The sequence below is a fragment of the Alligator sinensis genome, unplaced genomic scaffold, assembly GCF_000455745.1.
Source record: "Alligator sinensis unplaced genomic scaffold, ASM45574v1 scaffold12_1, whole genome shotgun sequence".
NCBI classification, from domain to species: domain Eukaryota; kingdom Metazoa; phylum Chordata; order Crocodylia; family Alligatoridae; genus Alligator; species Alligator sinensis.
Genome location: NW_005841973.1, coordinates 840,658 through 856,673, shown reverse-complemented (window position 1 = coordinate 856,673; position 16,016 = coordinate 840,658). Strand labels below are relative to the sequence as shown.

Genomic DNA, 16,016 nt, shown 5'->3' with positions numbered 1-16,016 from the left:
TGAAAAAAAACACCACAAAAACCCTCATCTTTATGGAGAAAAGTTGCATGCAAAACCTCAGCCCAGCATCAGTTTGGTTTTGAATTATAGCTGGCTTTTGAGGTTTGAAGTAAATGGAGCTTTAATTAGCATAAAGCTATTTTGGGATTCATTGATCTTAAATGGTTGCATGAACTACAAAAAATATTGCAAGCGACCGTGCCATGTTAGGATGGAGACCTTCTTAGTCTCTTGTCTCGGGCTACCAGAGAAGCCACTAGGTTGTTTCCGAGATGACCTGGCTTTCTAGCAGCCGAAGTCTCCTAAATGCTTGCCTGGAAATTGCGTTGTTTTTTAAATATATCTTTGTTTGTGACTGCCTACCTTCTGAGCTTTTATTCGTCTGGACTGAGCAAACCTTGGGGAAAGCTTCCTGCTTTACCATCCAAGCTTTACACTGTTCTTGCTCAACTCCGAGCCCTTCTCGGAGTTGATAATTACCATAACTACTCTGCTGTCATTAAGTTTAATTGTTACAGGTAAGAAATAAGTTCTGCTGGAACCACTCCATCAATTAAGAGAGTCTCTGGAGTTGCTAGACCCGTCCGTCCTTTTCTCCATTCATATGTCCCCTTTTTCGCCTCTCCTTCCTCCCATCCTCTAACATGCCCTGTAAAGGGTTGCCACAGGCTCCCTTTTGAGAAATGCTCTGCTAAACAACTGCATCACCAGAAAGCTTCAAGCTACCAAGGAGTCCTCTTGGGAGAATTAAACACTTTGCTTGGAGCAGCACGTTCCTGCTCGCCGGCAGGGAGGAACGGGTCGAGGACCTGGTGCTCCCACTTCCACTGACCTTGTCTGGAAAGATGCAATTGTAGTGCATCATGGTGCAATCCCCTCTTGGCCGCTGAAACTGGGTGTTGTACTTGTCTGTGGAAGGTCGTGTGTGAGAGAGAGAGAAAGAGGGATGTAACTTTGTCAATCTAGTGGCTTTGCTCCTACACATAAGGGATCTGACAAAAGACCTTCTTTGGTTGGTAGAAGTCTGACGTAAGCGCATCTGAAAGGCACCATAAAGTTGCCACACAGCTTCTGGCTTCTGTGAACCCAAATCGTCACCCCAGGTTTCTAGGGGATGAGTTGCAGCATTAGGAGGATGCTGCAAGTTCATCTGATCCACCCCTTCATAGACGCAGGATTTGCTCTTTGCAAACGCTCCAGGACGTCTGTGCAGCCTCTCCGTGAAAATCTCCGGTAAAGGCTATTTCACAACCAGCCGCGTTGTCTTGCTGTTCTTGTGATGTTAAGAAGCTAGTCTTGAGATTTGATCTAAACCTGCTTTGCTGCAGTTTAAACCTATTGACATATGTCCTGCCCTTTGTCAGGGGAAAACGATTTTTTTTTTTAATGTAAAAACCTCTATCCCACCCCCATCTTTTTTTCCAGACTAAGCATACTTACTTCTTTCAGTCCAACCTTAGACAGAGAATTTACTTTCCATCCCTGCTATCATCTGTCACTGGTTTTTCTGCCGTTTCTCTATGTCCTTCTTAAAATACGGTGCCGAAAAGCGGGCATAGTGCTCCAGCTGAAGTTTAACTAGCATCAAGTCAAGTGGCGCCATCTCCAACGTTTTGCGTATGACGCTTCTGTAAGAGCAAGACAATTGCACGCGCTTTTCTTGGGGCAGTATCGTAATGCTGACTTGCATTGAGTTAGTAACCCCGGATCCGTCTCAGCAGTGCCACTGCCCACTCGGTGCAGGTGCAATTGTTCGTTCTTCCACAGGACACAACGGGTTTTATATTGGTCTTTGGACTAAGTTTTGTTATCTAAAGCCCAGTTCTCCAATTGATCGACACAGTTTTGAGTTGTATTCCAGTCATCCAAAATGTTTGCAGCCCTCTATGTTGTGTCGTCTGCAAGCTGGATCAGTTTTGCTCCCCCCACTCTCCCCCCATATTCAAGTCCTCGATGATAATAATAATAATAATAATAATAAAACAGTTGACTTAAGATGATTCCTCCCCTCCCTCCCCAATTTATATTGTGTTTCTCATCTGTTGCACGTGGGTTGGATGGATTTAGATTGTGCAAGTCACTGGGACGCTTGAAATTTATCCTTTAATTGATTTGCTTAGCATAGTCTGCTGGTAACTTTTGTGTTCCAGCAATAAGGCTTTGAGGATTTTGTTCTGTTGGTCCAGCAGCTGCAGTCCTCCCCGCTGGTATTTTTGAATCATTGTCCTTGTGATTTGAAATATCTGGTTACAAGAAATGCCTGCGCGGAGCAACACACCAAGCTGGCTTTACTCATAGGAGCAGCAACCAAATATTACGTGACTTGCATTTCTACTCCCCTTGCACACCTACCACAGCTCCCTCACTTTAGGCCTTGCTACTCCAGTTCTTCACCTCTAAAAGCCAGCCCGTTCACAGGGCCCAGTTTACCAGTAGTCAAGTCGGTCCTGAGGCCACTGGGACCATTGGGGCACCTTAGATGCTGTGAGCACCCTCCTCCACACCTGTGTCTCGACCGATCCGATGTGAGGATAGTTGAGTTGCTTTGCACCGTTGGTGGTTCTTCAGGCAGAGCGACTTGGTGGTGCCCATCTCCTCTCCAGGTATGAATGGCCTTTGGCTCGCACGGAGCTCATCCGCCCTTTGACAGGTCTTGTTTAGTCCTGCTGGGTGTCCACACACCCTCCTCACGAAGGCTAGCCCAGGTGCCGGTGCCAACTTAGCCACTGACAGCCCAACCACGGAGCAGGCTGGATAGCAGCCCAAGAGAGGCCTGTCCTGACACCATTACCAATAGGAAATGCCACGGAAAAAAAAATCTGTAAACTTCTGTTCAGATCCCAGTACAATCCCTTAGATTTGTACCGGGGGGTTTCCTCCAAGATCTGCTGACTTCTTAAATACATGCTATTTCCTTATCTTCACCTTCTTAAATAGCATGTGATCTTTTAAGTCCATTTTTAATACGGACTATCTTGACACTGTTGGCTGGGGGGCTTTTGCGTGGCTGGCCTCTTACTTCTGGAATAGAAAGAACTTGAAAACAATTTAACGATGGTTAATTATACCAAGGTTGTGAGGGGACTGGTGGCAGAAGAGGTCTCTTGCTATGTCTGCGGAGGTGCTAGTTCAAGCCCCAAGGTAACTCAGCTATGAATAAGTTCCTGGTTATTCTGGCTCGAGAATCGAAAGTAGCTAGCGGTGATAGCGGCCAGATGACTCCTTGTGGCCTCAGGACCTGTCATGCCTTGGTCATAGTAGCCCTGTGGGCTGCTAGGCCTTTGACTTGCATGCAGACGTTGAAGCATTGGGCTTTCGTTCCAACTTGTAACACCGTCAGGGATGATCCCTTACCTTCCTTCTGCTCCGGTTCCCTTATTTGAGAGAGTGGTTTAGTCGGGGATGATCTTGCCCCGAGCCAGATGACCTAGCAAGGTCACTTCCAGCCCAACTTTCCTTTGCTCTTATAGCTCGTGATAAGAAGCATAGCATTTGGCTCTTGTTCTGCCTCCCTCGCTCCCATTAAGTAGGATCTTGCCATGCAAGCAGCGTTCTTGAAACTACTAACAGGGTTACTCATAAACCCTGTTCCTGCATAGCATGTGCAGCTGTGCTCAAGCAAATTGCTGGGACTAAACTCCGGAGGTGCAAAATGATGTGTAGAGCTCGAGGAGTTTTGCAGGATCAGGCGCCTAGCTATGCCTGGTAATACTCAAAGCAAATAGGTTACTTAGAAAGAACTTAGAAGATTAAAAGCGCAATGAAATGCTCTTAATGTGATGTATAGGCAGCAAAGCGTCTTTGCAGTCTTCTCTCACGTCACTTAAATTTGCACTTTGTCTGCAGCTCTACTTAGCGGCTTCCTTTGTACACTTATTTAACTGGGCGCCTCTTCCCTTCTTTTGTTCCTTGCCGTCTCGCTTCGACTGCAAAGCTCAGAAGTACCTCAAGCGCCATTTCTCCAAGACGATGCTCAAGTGCTAAATGGCACTGCCGCTTGCTAAGTGCACGCAGGGCATATGTTGTTTGAGAAAAGCGGCCCTTAAAAAATGTGCGCGTGTGTGTGACTGTACAGTCCCACAAATGGCTAGGGTTCTGCAGGAAATAATTAAAAAAAAAAAAAAATGAAAGAAATAAAAGAGTTGAAGCCTTGTAAAGCCCCCCCCCAGAGCAACCCTGCTTTATATTCCCAAGTTGGGTTTCCTGGATCTGAGTACGTTTCCTTTTGTCCAAGAAAGAACTAGTTAAAAAGCACTCTTCAATCTTTTTTTCTTTCTCCTTCCAAACAGGAAGAAATATTTCATTTTTCCCTCTGACCTCTTTGAGAAAGCAAAGAGCGCTTATGCTTGGTTCTTGTCTCTTAATCCTTCCCCAAGTACTATGAATGCTGTTACCTTTTAATTAAGATGTGCCCAAGGGGTGGGTTGGAAAACAAAGCCCGGTCGAGCAATTATGCACGTTTCGGAAAAATTTTTAACATTGGGTTGTAGCACAGAAGTGTGTACATCTTGCTGCTCTTTCACATGCGACCTCCTAGGAGCGATCACCTCTAATGTATTTTGCACAATTGAAACGGTGCGTATCTTGGAGGTTCGAGAGATTTGTTTTTTGTCTGCACGAAGGCAACCGATATCATTTGGCCCTTCTCTTCCTGCCTCTCTTCTTGTCTTGAATATTGCATACAATAGAGAAAGGAGCACATGCTTTTTTAATAGCTATACCCACGCATCTCGCCGAGCGTCTCGAGTGCAATTCAGTAAATGTAAGATTAATGGATTTAAGTGGGTTTGGTGTCTGTCTCTCTCTTAATTATTTTATAAACATGAATATTAAGTTAAATGAAACTGTTGGTATTCTAGCCTGTGTTTTCCTGAAGTCTCTATGCCTTATAAAGCAAGGCTTTTTTAACAGTTTTTTTTTTTTTTTTTTTTTTTTTTTTTTTTAAGTACATGAAATGGAGCTGTCAAAGTGGTGAGCATCGCTGCAGTTTGGAATTTGTCAATGTATCTTGAATTTTTTTTAAGGGACCGTTCCTGTAATAGTCGAGCAGTCAAATTTCACAGCTGGGCTGCAAGCTGATGCGTGCCACAAATGCAGAAGGCACAATCAGAGGGTCGGGCTTTTCACGAGCCGGTAAACGGCTGCAAATGAAGTAGTGTCGTGCTAGATCCCACGTGCCCCCTCCTCCCCCTTTCCCGATGAAGTGGCCTGAGCCAGTTTCTGATCCGCACGTATATGTTTCTCAATCTTTACCCATGCATAGATGTTGACTTAAAAGGAAAATGTAAATGATGAACAACATTTCAAGCGTGAAATGCTAATTCTTCTGGGCACGCTTTGATGTACAGGAAGTAGCAGCTCGCTAACCCTTCAAAACGATGTTGACTCACGAAGCACCGCTCGCTTCACCCGGGTTAGCCTCTGTTTGCGCAGGTGACTTTGGCAGGTGCTGACAAGCGTCTGCGCACGTCGGGTCTTACACGTGCGAAGCTGGGACCACAGAATTTCTTGGCAGCCAACACGAGACAAGCAGCGTCTTGAGGTTTTGTCGGCAGTGTTTTTTGCAAGGTTGATCTTGTTTCTGCACGGACCCCTGTGGCGGGAAGCTCTTGGAAAATCATGTGCTCTGGGGGCTGCATACTATTGTTTCTGTATCCCACAGGGAGTCTCGCTTGCAAATCTTTCCCTTCCTACCTGTCATTGCTTTCATAGGTTGTCATAGACATCAGGGCTGGAAGGGACCTCACACGATCATCCTTGTGAGATCACCTCTGTTCCACTACGCTGGAAAAATGCAGCTTAATGACCTTCCAGGGCGTCTTCGTGAAGCTTACCATTTATGAGAACATGGTTTTTACAAGATGCATTAAACGTCTTTGACCCTGGGCCTTAATCATCTCTGTGGTCCTGGTCTTGAGCATGTGTGGAGGCTTTCAAGCGTTGTCTTTGGCCATCCTCTTGAAAGTTTTCCTCGATGCATGCATATGAGTCCAGAGCAATGCACTGTGAGGCGCCATGGTTTTAGGACAAGGACTTTGCTTGCTCTACCAGCAAAGTCACCATCTTATCTTGCCTATTTTCAGTGTTGCTGTCCACTCACGACTTCCTCATAGACTCGTAGATGTTCGGGGCTGGAAGGGACCTTGCAAGATCATCGGGTCCAGCCCCCTGCGCTTGGACAGGAAAGACCGCTGGGGTCAGATGACCCCATAGCTCCTCGTTCTCTTTGGTGCACTCTGGACGTGGGTGGGGAGGACGGGGCATCGTCCCCTGGTTTCTTTGTGCTGCTGCTTTTCCAAATGACTGCGTTCTCCTCTTCCGGTGCTGGACATCACAGCTTTTGGCTTCCACCTGGGCCAGGAGGTTTGAACCTACTGGGTAGCATCTCTCCCAGAGAAGGGGAAGAGCAGCAATGTAGGGGGCTCTTACAGTGACATTTTTTTTTATTCCCATTTCGGTCACCCAGGCCCCCGACCCTCATTGGGAACAATGATCAAGGCGGGGGCCCGCCCCTCATTGGGAAAAAAGAGAAAGGGGGGGGGGGGGGGGATGAGTCGTTGGGAAACCGGTGAAACTGTAACCTCAAGGTAAAAATTCTTTGCTTCATGCCATTTCTAAAACTGCTATCCTCTAATGAGCTCAGTTTCTCTCCTTTTTGCATTATTGTTTCAAGCGTATAACCACAAAAGTCTCTATCCAGGAAAATAAAGTACCTTTAAGCATGTCAGAAGCCACAGAGACTGTTAGCTTACCATACTGAAGGTAACTCTGTGACTACAGATGCATCATAAAATGTTCATCAGCTTGATCTTTTTTTAAGTTTTTTTTTTTTTAAGTTTTAAGAACCCTAAAATAGAGGCGTTGCTTTGGTCCTCATCCAAGCCATTCAAAGCTCTGGCCCTGCAAAATGGAACAAAAGATGCATTCAGGGCTTCCTGTGTCTGCCAAAAGCCAGAGTGTTTGCTAAAACAGGCTTGTCTGATGGCATTTTGGCACTTCTCCATCTGGTCCCAGTTGGAGCAAGGAAGCACAGAGGTGCACTATAGCAGATCTTAAGTAAAAGTTGTCTGTCTGTCTGTCTGTCTGTCTGTCTGTCTGTCTGTCTGTCTGTCTGTCTGTCTGTCTGTCTGTCTGTCTGTCTGTCTGCACGCGCACTTTTTTTTAAAACCTCCGAAAAGCATCTTTGCATGAAGATTGGGTCGGTTCTTCTATTAACCCAATGCAAAACCGAAGCCATATCCTCGGTCACCAGGGAGTCTGCGAATAACTTCTGAAAGAAAAAAATATGGCAAATGCAGACTGATCTATGAACCAGAAAATGCGCCTGCCTCGAGGACCGTTCCTGGTTGAAACTTCGGGACGGTCGCCGTGTCCGCCTGCGCGTGATTCGAGCGGCGGTGCTGTCGCTTGCCTCGGTGCTTCGTAGCATCAGGAATGGTTTATTTTTCGAGGTGCTCGCCACCTTTCCGCTGCCGCGTTCGGCATGTAAATAGTCGCAAGCAGCCGACGGTAGGGTTGGCCGTCATTTGAGCATTATTTGACTTGTCAAATTCCAAGTTGTAAAGCTGTCATTCATGTTTTTTGTTTCATCAGGTATCATTGGTAACAACAAGGCCATAGGGAAGTACATCACGACAATGATCTTTCTGTATTTTGCCTGCCTCCTACCATCTATTGCCTTTGGCTCCCTGAATGATGAGAACACAGGAGGAGCTATTGGTGAGTTTGTCAGCTGTTGTTTTTTTGGTTGTGTGTGTTTTTTTTAAAAATCAGCTTAAATTCCCCATCTGCATGAGTCAGAGTTTGCTTTGTGTCTGCTCGGTTTGGGAGAATAACAAAATAAGCAGCGTCCTGAGTTGTTTTGCGAGTTCTTGCCAGTGAAAGAGTTGGCAATATGGACCTTATTAGTAATAACGCGGACAGCTTGTTTTTCCCCGATCTCTCTCTGTGAGCAAAATGGGCTGGCTGCAAACCTACACAGCCTGTTGTAACAGCGTTGGGGGCAAAGAGCTGTCCGCAGGCACGTGCCTTCTTTGTAAGCCGTGCTATAGGAGCAGACAGGAGCGTGCCCCCGTTTTGCACCGTGCCTTAGCAGAAAGCCCTGCTCCTGATTTGAGGCTTCTGCTTGCTGCCGCGATACAAATAACACGCCTGGTAATAGGTGCTCGGTTTACCAGCATCAATGACTTGCAAGTCATGTGCGCCTAGCAGTCGTTCAGTCGGCAGGGCATTCTCCAACTTCTGAGTTTTTAAAAAAAACCAAAAATGCGCTCTCTTTTTAGATGTGCAGAAGACGATCGTGGGGCAGTGCATCGGAGGACTGCTCTACGCTCTGTTCTCGGGGCAGCCTCTAGTTGTGCTCTTAACCACGGCTCCTCTAGCGTTGTACATTAACGGTGAGTTTTCCCGGGCAGGGTGTGGATGGAGGGGGGCCATGCCCTATAGAGTCCAATACGGTGACAGCTTTGAGAGCTTCAAAATAGAAATTGTGGGGCTACAGCTAAACAAGGCTGAATTTTACAGACTTGTTTTCCATGCTTGCACAGAGAATAAGAAAGCTTTGCCCATATAACTTACTCGTGACGGCCGACCACCGCTAGCCTCCTTGCTGATGCACATCCATTCTCATCTGTCACGAGCTAGCTCCTCCTGATCCTCTTCAGCATTAAGTACCTTCGAGTCCCGTCTTATGTTGTCCATCAAACGTTGTCGAGACCTACCTCAAGGCTGTTGTTGTCTTATCGGTTCCCAATTATGCTTAATTTTTCAAGGGTCCGTCCGTCCCCCCCCCCAGCACATGGTTAATCCATGCTGGACACTGCACTATTATATAAATGTTAAACTCCTAATTTATATAAATGATAATACATGTATGCATGAAAAATGTAATTGAACTTCTTTGACATGTCTATTGGGATAATTTTAAATGAAAAAGCATGGTTTTGCAACCAAAGGTGGGTCCTCCCCCATGGGGAATTTTTTCCCTATGCATTGGGTAAAGGCCCAAGACAAGAATCCTTTATTGGCCTTGCAGGGCACCAAGAGACACTTTCCAGAAGTTGCTAAGCGGTGACTGCTTGCTGTCAACTGAACAGAAAAAGGATGCTAATCCATCAGTATCTGTAGTCCAGCTATTTCTTGGGCCCCATATGAGCAGATCGGGTCCATTAAACCAAATTATGGCAGAGCAGTCTGTGACTCCTCTCCAGAAGAGAAACTAGGCTATCTTCAGAAAATACTTTTCAACAATAGGGGGAAGGTAGCGTGTATGGGTTTTTTTCTCCCCCAAGACGACACTTTTTGCTGGGTTTGCTGCACTTCTGCTCATAATGAGCCTTGAGAATCAGTAAGATGTTAGGATGTTGTAACGGGCCATCGAGTACAGTGAAAATTCAGCAGTGGTCAAGGTACATACTGCCAGCCCTCCCTTTCCTGCCTACGTCAAATTTGCTTGTCTAAATTTTGGGGCACCCCTTTATGTTGATTTTGGGGGGGTCAAAACTTTTGCCCACATATTGCTTTTAAATCCGTTAGCACTTGGCTTTGGCTTCGGCTGCAAAAATTAGCGAGCTCGGTACCAGAGTAACTGGGAAAATGTTAACGGCCTTGGTTATGCAGGAGGTGACGCAAACGATTGAACGGTCCCTTCTGGCCTGAGTTCTCTGAAGCTGAGCGATGCACTTATGAAATATTAAGCGTGAATCCATTATTGGCTGGGTTTGCTTTTGCAGTGATCCGAGGAATCTGCGATGACTACAATTTGGATTTCAGTGCTTTCTATGCCTGGATTGGACTGTGGAACAGTTTCTTCCTTGTGCTGTATTCCCTCTTTAATTTCAGCCTTGTAATGAAGCTCTTTAAAAGGTAACACTTGCTCTTTTTTAACGGGAGCTGTACTTTGTTCTGCTTACTCAGCGAATAGGAAATGTATACAGCCTGGGCGTTCCCAACGGCAAACCTTCTGTAAAACCTACATTAGAGCATTAAAGTGGTGTATTATCTAGGGGATAAGACCATCGGGAGGGTTTTTTTTTCTCAAAAAGGTGGGCTAAAACTAAGATGCATCTCTTGCACATCAAAAACAAGTCACTGTATTAAAAGGTCGCTCAGAATTTAATCAAATGTGTTAAACTTATCCCCACCGTTTTTTTTTTATTCTTTTTGAGATTTTCATCTTTTCCTGGTTAAATCTAGTATGCAAGAGATGTGAAGGCAGTATGGTAGGATCACTATGAATACCTAGCTTTGTGCTTAGATACTTAAGCTCATCTCCACTCTTAGTGGAGGAAAGGAGGTTTCAGGATTTGCTAGCTCTGACTTGAATCCAATTTAAAATCTATTTACCCCGTAAGCTAATGAGTGTATATGAATACTGTGAATTATTTTTTTTTTTTGTAGGTCAACAGAGGAAATCATTGCGCTTTTTATATCCATCACATTTGTGTTTGATGCCATCAAAGGCATCATTAAAGGTAAGCAGTGAAATGAGGAAATGTTAGGTTTTTTGTTTTTTTTTTTTCCAATTCTGCTATGTGCTTAATTTAGCTGTTGGGGGAAGGGGTGGGGGGTGAAAAGACTGCATTCGTACACTTCTTTGTAAAGCAAGCCATATTTTTTTTTTTTTAAATCTCTGCAGGATGCAACTAGGTTTCTCCCTGCCACCCCTGGGGAAGCACTTCACCTCCCCCACAGCCCTGTTTCAAAGTCACGGAGATTTTGCATTTAAGAATCAGGGCTTTGGTTTCACTTCTCTTCCCTCTCCCCCAGCAGACGGCTATGTCATGTAGCCCCGTGGAGGCAGACTTGTCTAGATGACGTACCGCATGTGGGCTTTCTAGGGGCTGATATTCTTCACTAGTCAAGTGAAGCAAAAGCAGGGCTGGAAGTGCTCGTCAAGGTGTTTGAAAGCTAACCTGCGGGACTTTCTCTGCAGCGGGTCCCGGATCACAACGTAGATATTGCACACTGCTGCACTGCCCGACTTTGGGTGGGGAGTTCGGTAATCCCCCGCAGCGTCTTCTCTCCATCCAGTGCAGGCGACACACCAGGATGTCAACCAGGGTTAAGCTGCTCTGCAGAATCTGCACATGGAAATCAGCCTTCCCTCCAGCTTGGCTCGAATGTGGGTGGAGCGAGGGCTCTGCTGAGCTGACGCCGTTTTTCTTTCCCCTGTTAATTATAGTGCAACAGGTGCTTTGAGTTGTGCCATCTCAAAGCCTTTATAACCAGCGTGTTCCCATTGTGCATGTCCTTTTATTTCCCGAGCCCGCAAGCTCTGCTCTTCGTTACGTTGCACAGAAAAGTTGGCAGTAAATGAAAACCATTAACATGGCAAAGCGAAGCACTTGAAAGTCAGGAAATGCCAAAAATGAAAGTTTCCTGTGCCACCTCAGTGCAACCTCCTACATTGCGATGGCTCCAAGTGTGCGGTCGTGTGCTATTGTTGCACAAGACGCCCGCTGAACTCGATGCACCAAACGGTCACGACTCGTTGAAGGAGCAGCCGCTTTTAATACGTGTAGCTTTCTCATTGCTTGCTCTCTGTAGCCCCCTGTGTTATTTGCTATACACGATTCAGATGCGGGACCCGCATTTGAATCGTGTATAGCAAATAAAGAGAATGATCGGTTCTCCGACACTTTGTCAGTGGCTTTCATCACCGTGGCATCTGAGTTTATCACCAGTCGCAACACTCCCGAGACACGGAGGTGGTGCTTTCCCTTTGCAGCTGAAGCACAGGTCAGGGCTCCAAATGCACACTCATTTTGGGCTGCCCGATTTGAGATACCTAGGGCATTATTTTTGCAGAGCCCATAGCATAAGGTAACCATTCCTTGTTCAAAGCTGACCTCCCATGGCTTTCGACCGCAGCTGTGAGCACGCAGCACTGTAAATCAAGCCCTGGGGTATCTAGTCGGGCAACTGGAAAATGTGGAACATGTGGCGAGTGACTACCGGTGAAAAGTCTGGTTAAGTCTGATTTGCTCTGCGTAATACAGGGAATCGGGTAGAGGCAGGGATAGAATCCAGTTGTCCAGGACAGCAGCTAACTCCTAACCCATACAGCATACAAAGGATAGACACATATTATTAGGAACACGTTTCTCGCAGAATAACCGCTCCCCCTCTGACTTCACTGTCCTCGTGCTCAAGGGAAATGTACCCAACACCTTTTAAAAGGAAAACTTGTGAACAAAAATCCATAAGTTGACCGGACACCAAGATCCAAGGACTAAACATTGCTATCAGGTTTATGGCGCATTATATTTTATCTGATTCCTGGATGCTTTTCACGCAGGAAAGGGGAGACTAACCCTCCCTGCTTTTAATAGGCCTTGATCTCCCAGTATCAGCTTCTTTCTTCTGCTAACTGGGTGTCTGCAACTTCTAGGACTTTCTCTGCCCCTCTCACTGCTGTGTTTTTACTGTGTCCGAGGAAGAAGGTCTTGCATTCAAAAGCTTGTCTAGTTTTTTACCCCCAGTACATAGTTGGTCCAATAAAAGATATCACCTAAAGAAATGCTCGACCCATAACACCATTTGTGCTCTTCCTGCAATACATGCAGGGAGGTAGAATGAAGGTAGTTCAGGTTGGCACCTCCTGTGGGCATAGTTTTATGGTTACTCTACCTCCAGGTCCTAGCAACTCTATACCGAGTATGCGTGAACTGCATATTTTTTCCCTGTAAGGTCATACATCATTTTGGGTAGGTTTCTGCAGAGTTGGCAAATGGTACATTCCTGGTGCACATTGCCCTTCATCCAAAGTTCAAGTCCCTGCTCTTCCACATGGGGCAATAGAGCCACAAAAAGGCACCACATCTTCGAATGCGAATGACTTTTTTTTTTGCTTTTCCCCTCCAATATCCTTCTCGGCAACATGACCAGTTTGCCTTTAATTTTGTTTTCCAAAGGGGAGAAAAAATCAGCCTCAGGCCGACATCTTGCATAGCAAATTTTAACTTAAACCTAGAAACAATGGGGAAAAAACCGGGTCTTATAATGAAAAGTATCAAGCAACATTGGTCAGTGAGGCAGGTAGCAGTGCCTATAGCAGGTGTAGGTGTCAGTTTAGTCCATGGGAGTCAAAATACACGGAGCTTTCACAGGAGTACAGTATGCTTTTAAAAATGCCATGGCATCCTCCTGCAAGTCCGTGTGTATCAACAGCTTCTCAAAACTTGGGTTTTGATATTTCGCACGTTACTTCTCTTCTTTGGTATTCTTTTGCTTTCTTTAATACCAGTGCTTCCCTTGTTCTGAAGTAAGCTATTTTTTACCTACCACAAGAAATGTGCCTATAGAGTGTGGACAGAGTATATACCACTTGAAAGCCTTGTGCAAGTCTTTCGCACATCTCGCCGTTGCACCAGAGAGTGATACTCGTGGGCAATAAAAGGCTGAGTAATTATACTAGTGAGTTCTGGGACACTACATGGCCTACACGTTGTAGGACCATTGTACGTGGCTTTGCAAGGTAGGACGAGGAGCCAGGAGCTGTGAAATCCTGTTCCTTACTTTGGCCACCAACATGTTTTGCTCAGGGCTACAAAACACTTGTGCTGAATTTACGCCTTATACTTAGGCCATACTAAGGGCACTTAAAACACGAACGTCCTCATGTTAAAGTTCATTGGCTCATGCTCAGCAACTCGGCTATGCCACTTCAGGCGAGGGCCAACTCTGAGCCATGCTACCCAGCTGGCGTTGGGGTAACTTCAGTCCTCTCCACAAAAATAAAGTGAGCAATTTGCAGTCCTCCAGCATCGTAAGATGCACAGCTTCCAGCTGCCTCCCGCAACCTGCCTGAGCCCTCCTCCAAGCAGGGATGGAGCCCAGGTGTCCTGGCTCCTAGCCATGCCCCTAGTCACCAGCCCTTTAGCGGTCAGTCAGAGCGGTGCAGGCAAAAAATAGTATTAACCCTTAACATGTGACTGCTCACAGTTTGTTCTTTCTTTAACCCAGTTTAATATATTCCACAGATATAATCTGGTTTCAGTGTAACACACAACTTCACACTTGGACTTCCCTCCTCTGTAAAAATGAGGCTACAGCTACTGGTATTAAACAACCAGCCAGGAGCTTTGTGTTGGTTGCTGTTTGTGCAACCCTTTTTAAATCTTTAGCGGAGGTGAAACGGGTAAGATGGAGGCAACTGTGCTTGCAAACAAGCCGTGTAAATTGTCAGCTGGCAGATTGCAAAGCCCCATTTAACCTTCCTGCTCATTTAAAAGGCCACTGTCAGGGTGAGCACCCAGGGAAATGTTCCTCTTGGGGAAGATCAGGCGTTGATTTGGCAAGCAGCGTTGCTTTTTCCACGTGCTTTGCAAGGTAGTCTTCCAACGCGTGGGAAAGAAACGGGTGAGATCGTCTCAAAGCAGCCGATGCGCAGGCATTCTTGCTCTTATCCCAGCGGCGCTTGTTTTCGACGCGCAGCCCAGCCACCTAAGCCCAGCTGGTGTTTGATCTTGACATTTGCACTCCATAGGAAACAGCCATGCGACAGCTGAAGCAAACGCAAAAAGGAAAGCAGATCCGAGCGAACTCAAAATAGATTGCGTGCTCAGACGGCCTTGTGTCTAAACCGTGCGCTTTTAAAGTGCTTTCTGTAATGAACTTATGCAGAGGGATTCGCTTAGCTGTTTTGTAGCTCCTCGGGTTGCTAAGTGCTCAGCAGCTGAATATTAAATGCTAAGTCCGTGTTACATGGGACTCTCATCTCTGACTGCCAATCATTCCAGCACAGATCCTCATTGCAATGAATCTAAAATGCAGGTGCAATTTCAAATGAGTTTTGTTTTGTTTTTTTCCCCCCACCAACACTTTATCCAAAGGAAACAGAGATAATCCACCTAATCTTCAACTCTGACACGCACAGGTAGTCGTTAAGTTGGATATTTTAAGATTCATGCTCAACGTTCAATCCGTTCTGTTCTGCTGAATTTGGCAATGCTGAATGTTCCCAGAGCATTCAGGCTAATGAAGCAAAAGACTACTTCAATAAGGGTCAGCCTTAATTAGCAATGTCTTTGCCTCTTCCTTTTTGGATCCGAACTCAAATGCTTCGTAACAGCAAGAGGTAGTGGGTATGTTAACAATAGTCAGAAAAGAGGATGCGTTTCCGTAGGGTTGACAATTATTTGGGAACCATTTGAGACTGTTTAATGATCTGTGTACCCACCTAACTGTTAATCCCCAGGAAGTGCCCTTCATTACTACTGTTGCTATTGCAGGAGAGTGTGCTGTAATGGTCAGAGCAGGAAGCTGTAGGTCAGACCTTCTTGGTTCTGTTCACAACTCCATCTGTGACTTGCTGGGAAGGTCACTTCAGTATCCTATACCTCGCTTTTAATGCCCGGAAAATGGGTGTGAGATCACCTGTTTTCACAGAAAGGATGCCCCGACGGTCAGCATGGTGTTGCGAGCTGCAAGAAACGTGTCCGGCTGTAAAATAAGAATCTGGGAGAAACCTTGTAATAAAAAAATATTCTCCCGCAGTGTTGGTAGCATTGCAGGGGGGCCTTAAAACCTCCCCGAAGCAGGCAGATCCAGTAGCAAAAATGAAATTCACACTTCACTTCATTCTATCTTTCATCTCTCATCAGAGAAATTTTAAGATTAAAGTATGCATCAGGAGAATTTGGGGGAGCTTCTGTTTTGTTGGTTGTAACTGAAGTCAAGAAGCTTGCTTTAAAGTGGTTATAGCTGTCTTACCGGCACCTAGCCAGAATATAATGGGGGCGGGGGGTGGTGCTAGTCCTTTGGTTTGCATTAGTATTGGTGCAAGAGGAAGACACAGTGGAGGCTGGCATGCTGGCAGCACCAGTAGCATGCTGGTTCCTCATCTCTTGGCGTCCTCGGGCACAACTGCACTAGGCATACCAAAGAATAGGAAGCTGTCAGTCGCCCTTAAAATGCCGGTGTAGCTAAACTGAAGGCAACTCTACACTCCCCTGCAGAATTTAACCTGAGCCACCTGCTCCTGCACAATTAGAAAGTAGGTGGGAAAAGCATCA

At 45.9% G+C, this 16,016-nt stretch overlaps 1 protein-coding gene across 1 annotated transcript in view; it reads left to right on the top strand.

Annotated features, from left to right (window-relative positions):
- Positions 1-16,016, top strand: part of SLC4A11 (solute carrier family 4 member 11) — a 154,275-nt gene that overhangs the window by 115,340 nt on the left and 22,919 nt on the right. The window contains exons 10-13 of the mRNA XM_025200690.1: positions 7,594-7,719; positions 8,283-8,396; positions 9,732-9,864; positions 10,399-10,472. Of these exons, the coding sequence (XP_025056475.1) occupies positions 7,594-7,719; positions 8,283-8,396; positions 9,732-9,864; positions 10,399-10,472 (447 nt within the window). The remainder of the gene's footprint in view (positions 1-7,593; positions 7,720-8,282; positions 8,397-9,731; positions 9,865-10,398; positions 10,473-16,016) is intronic.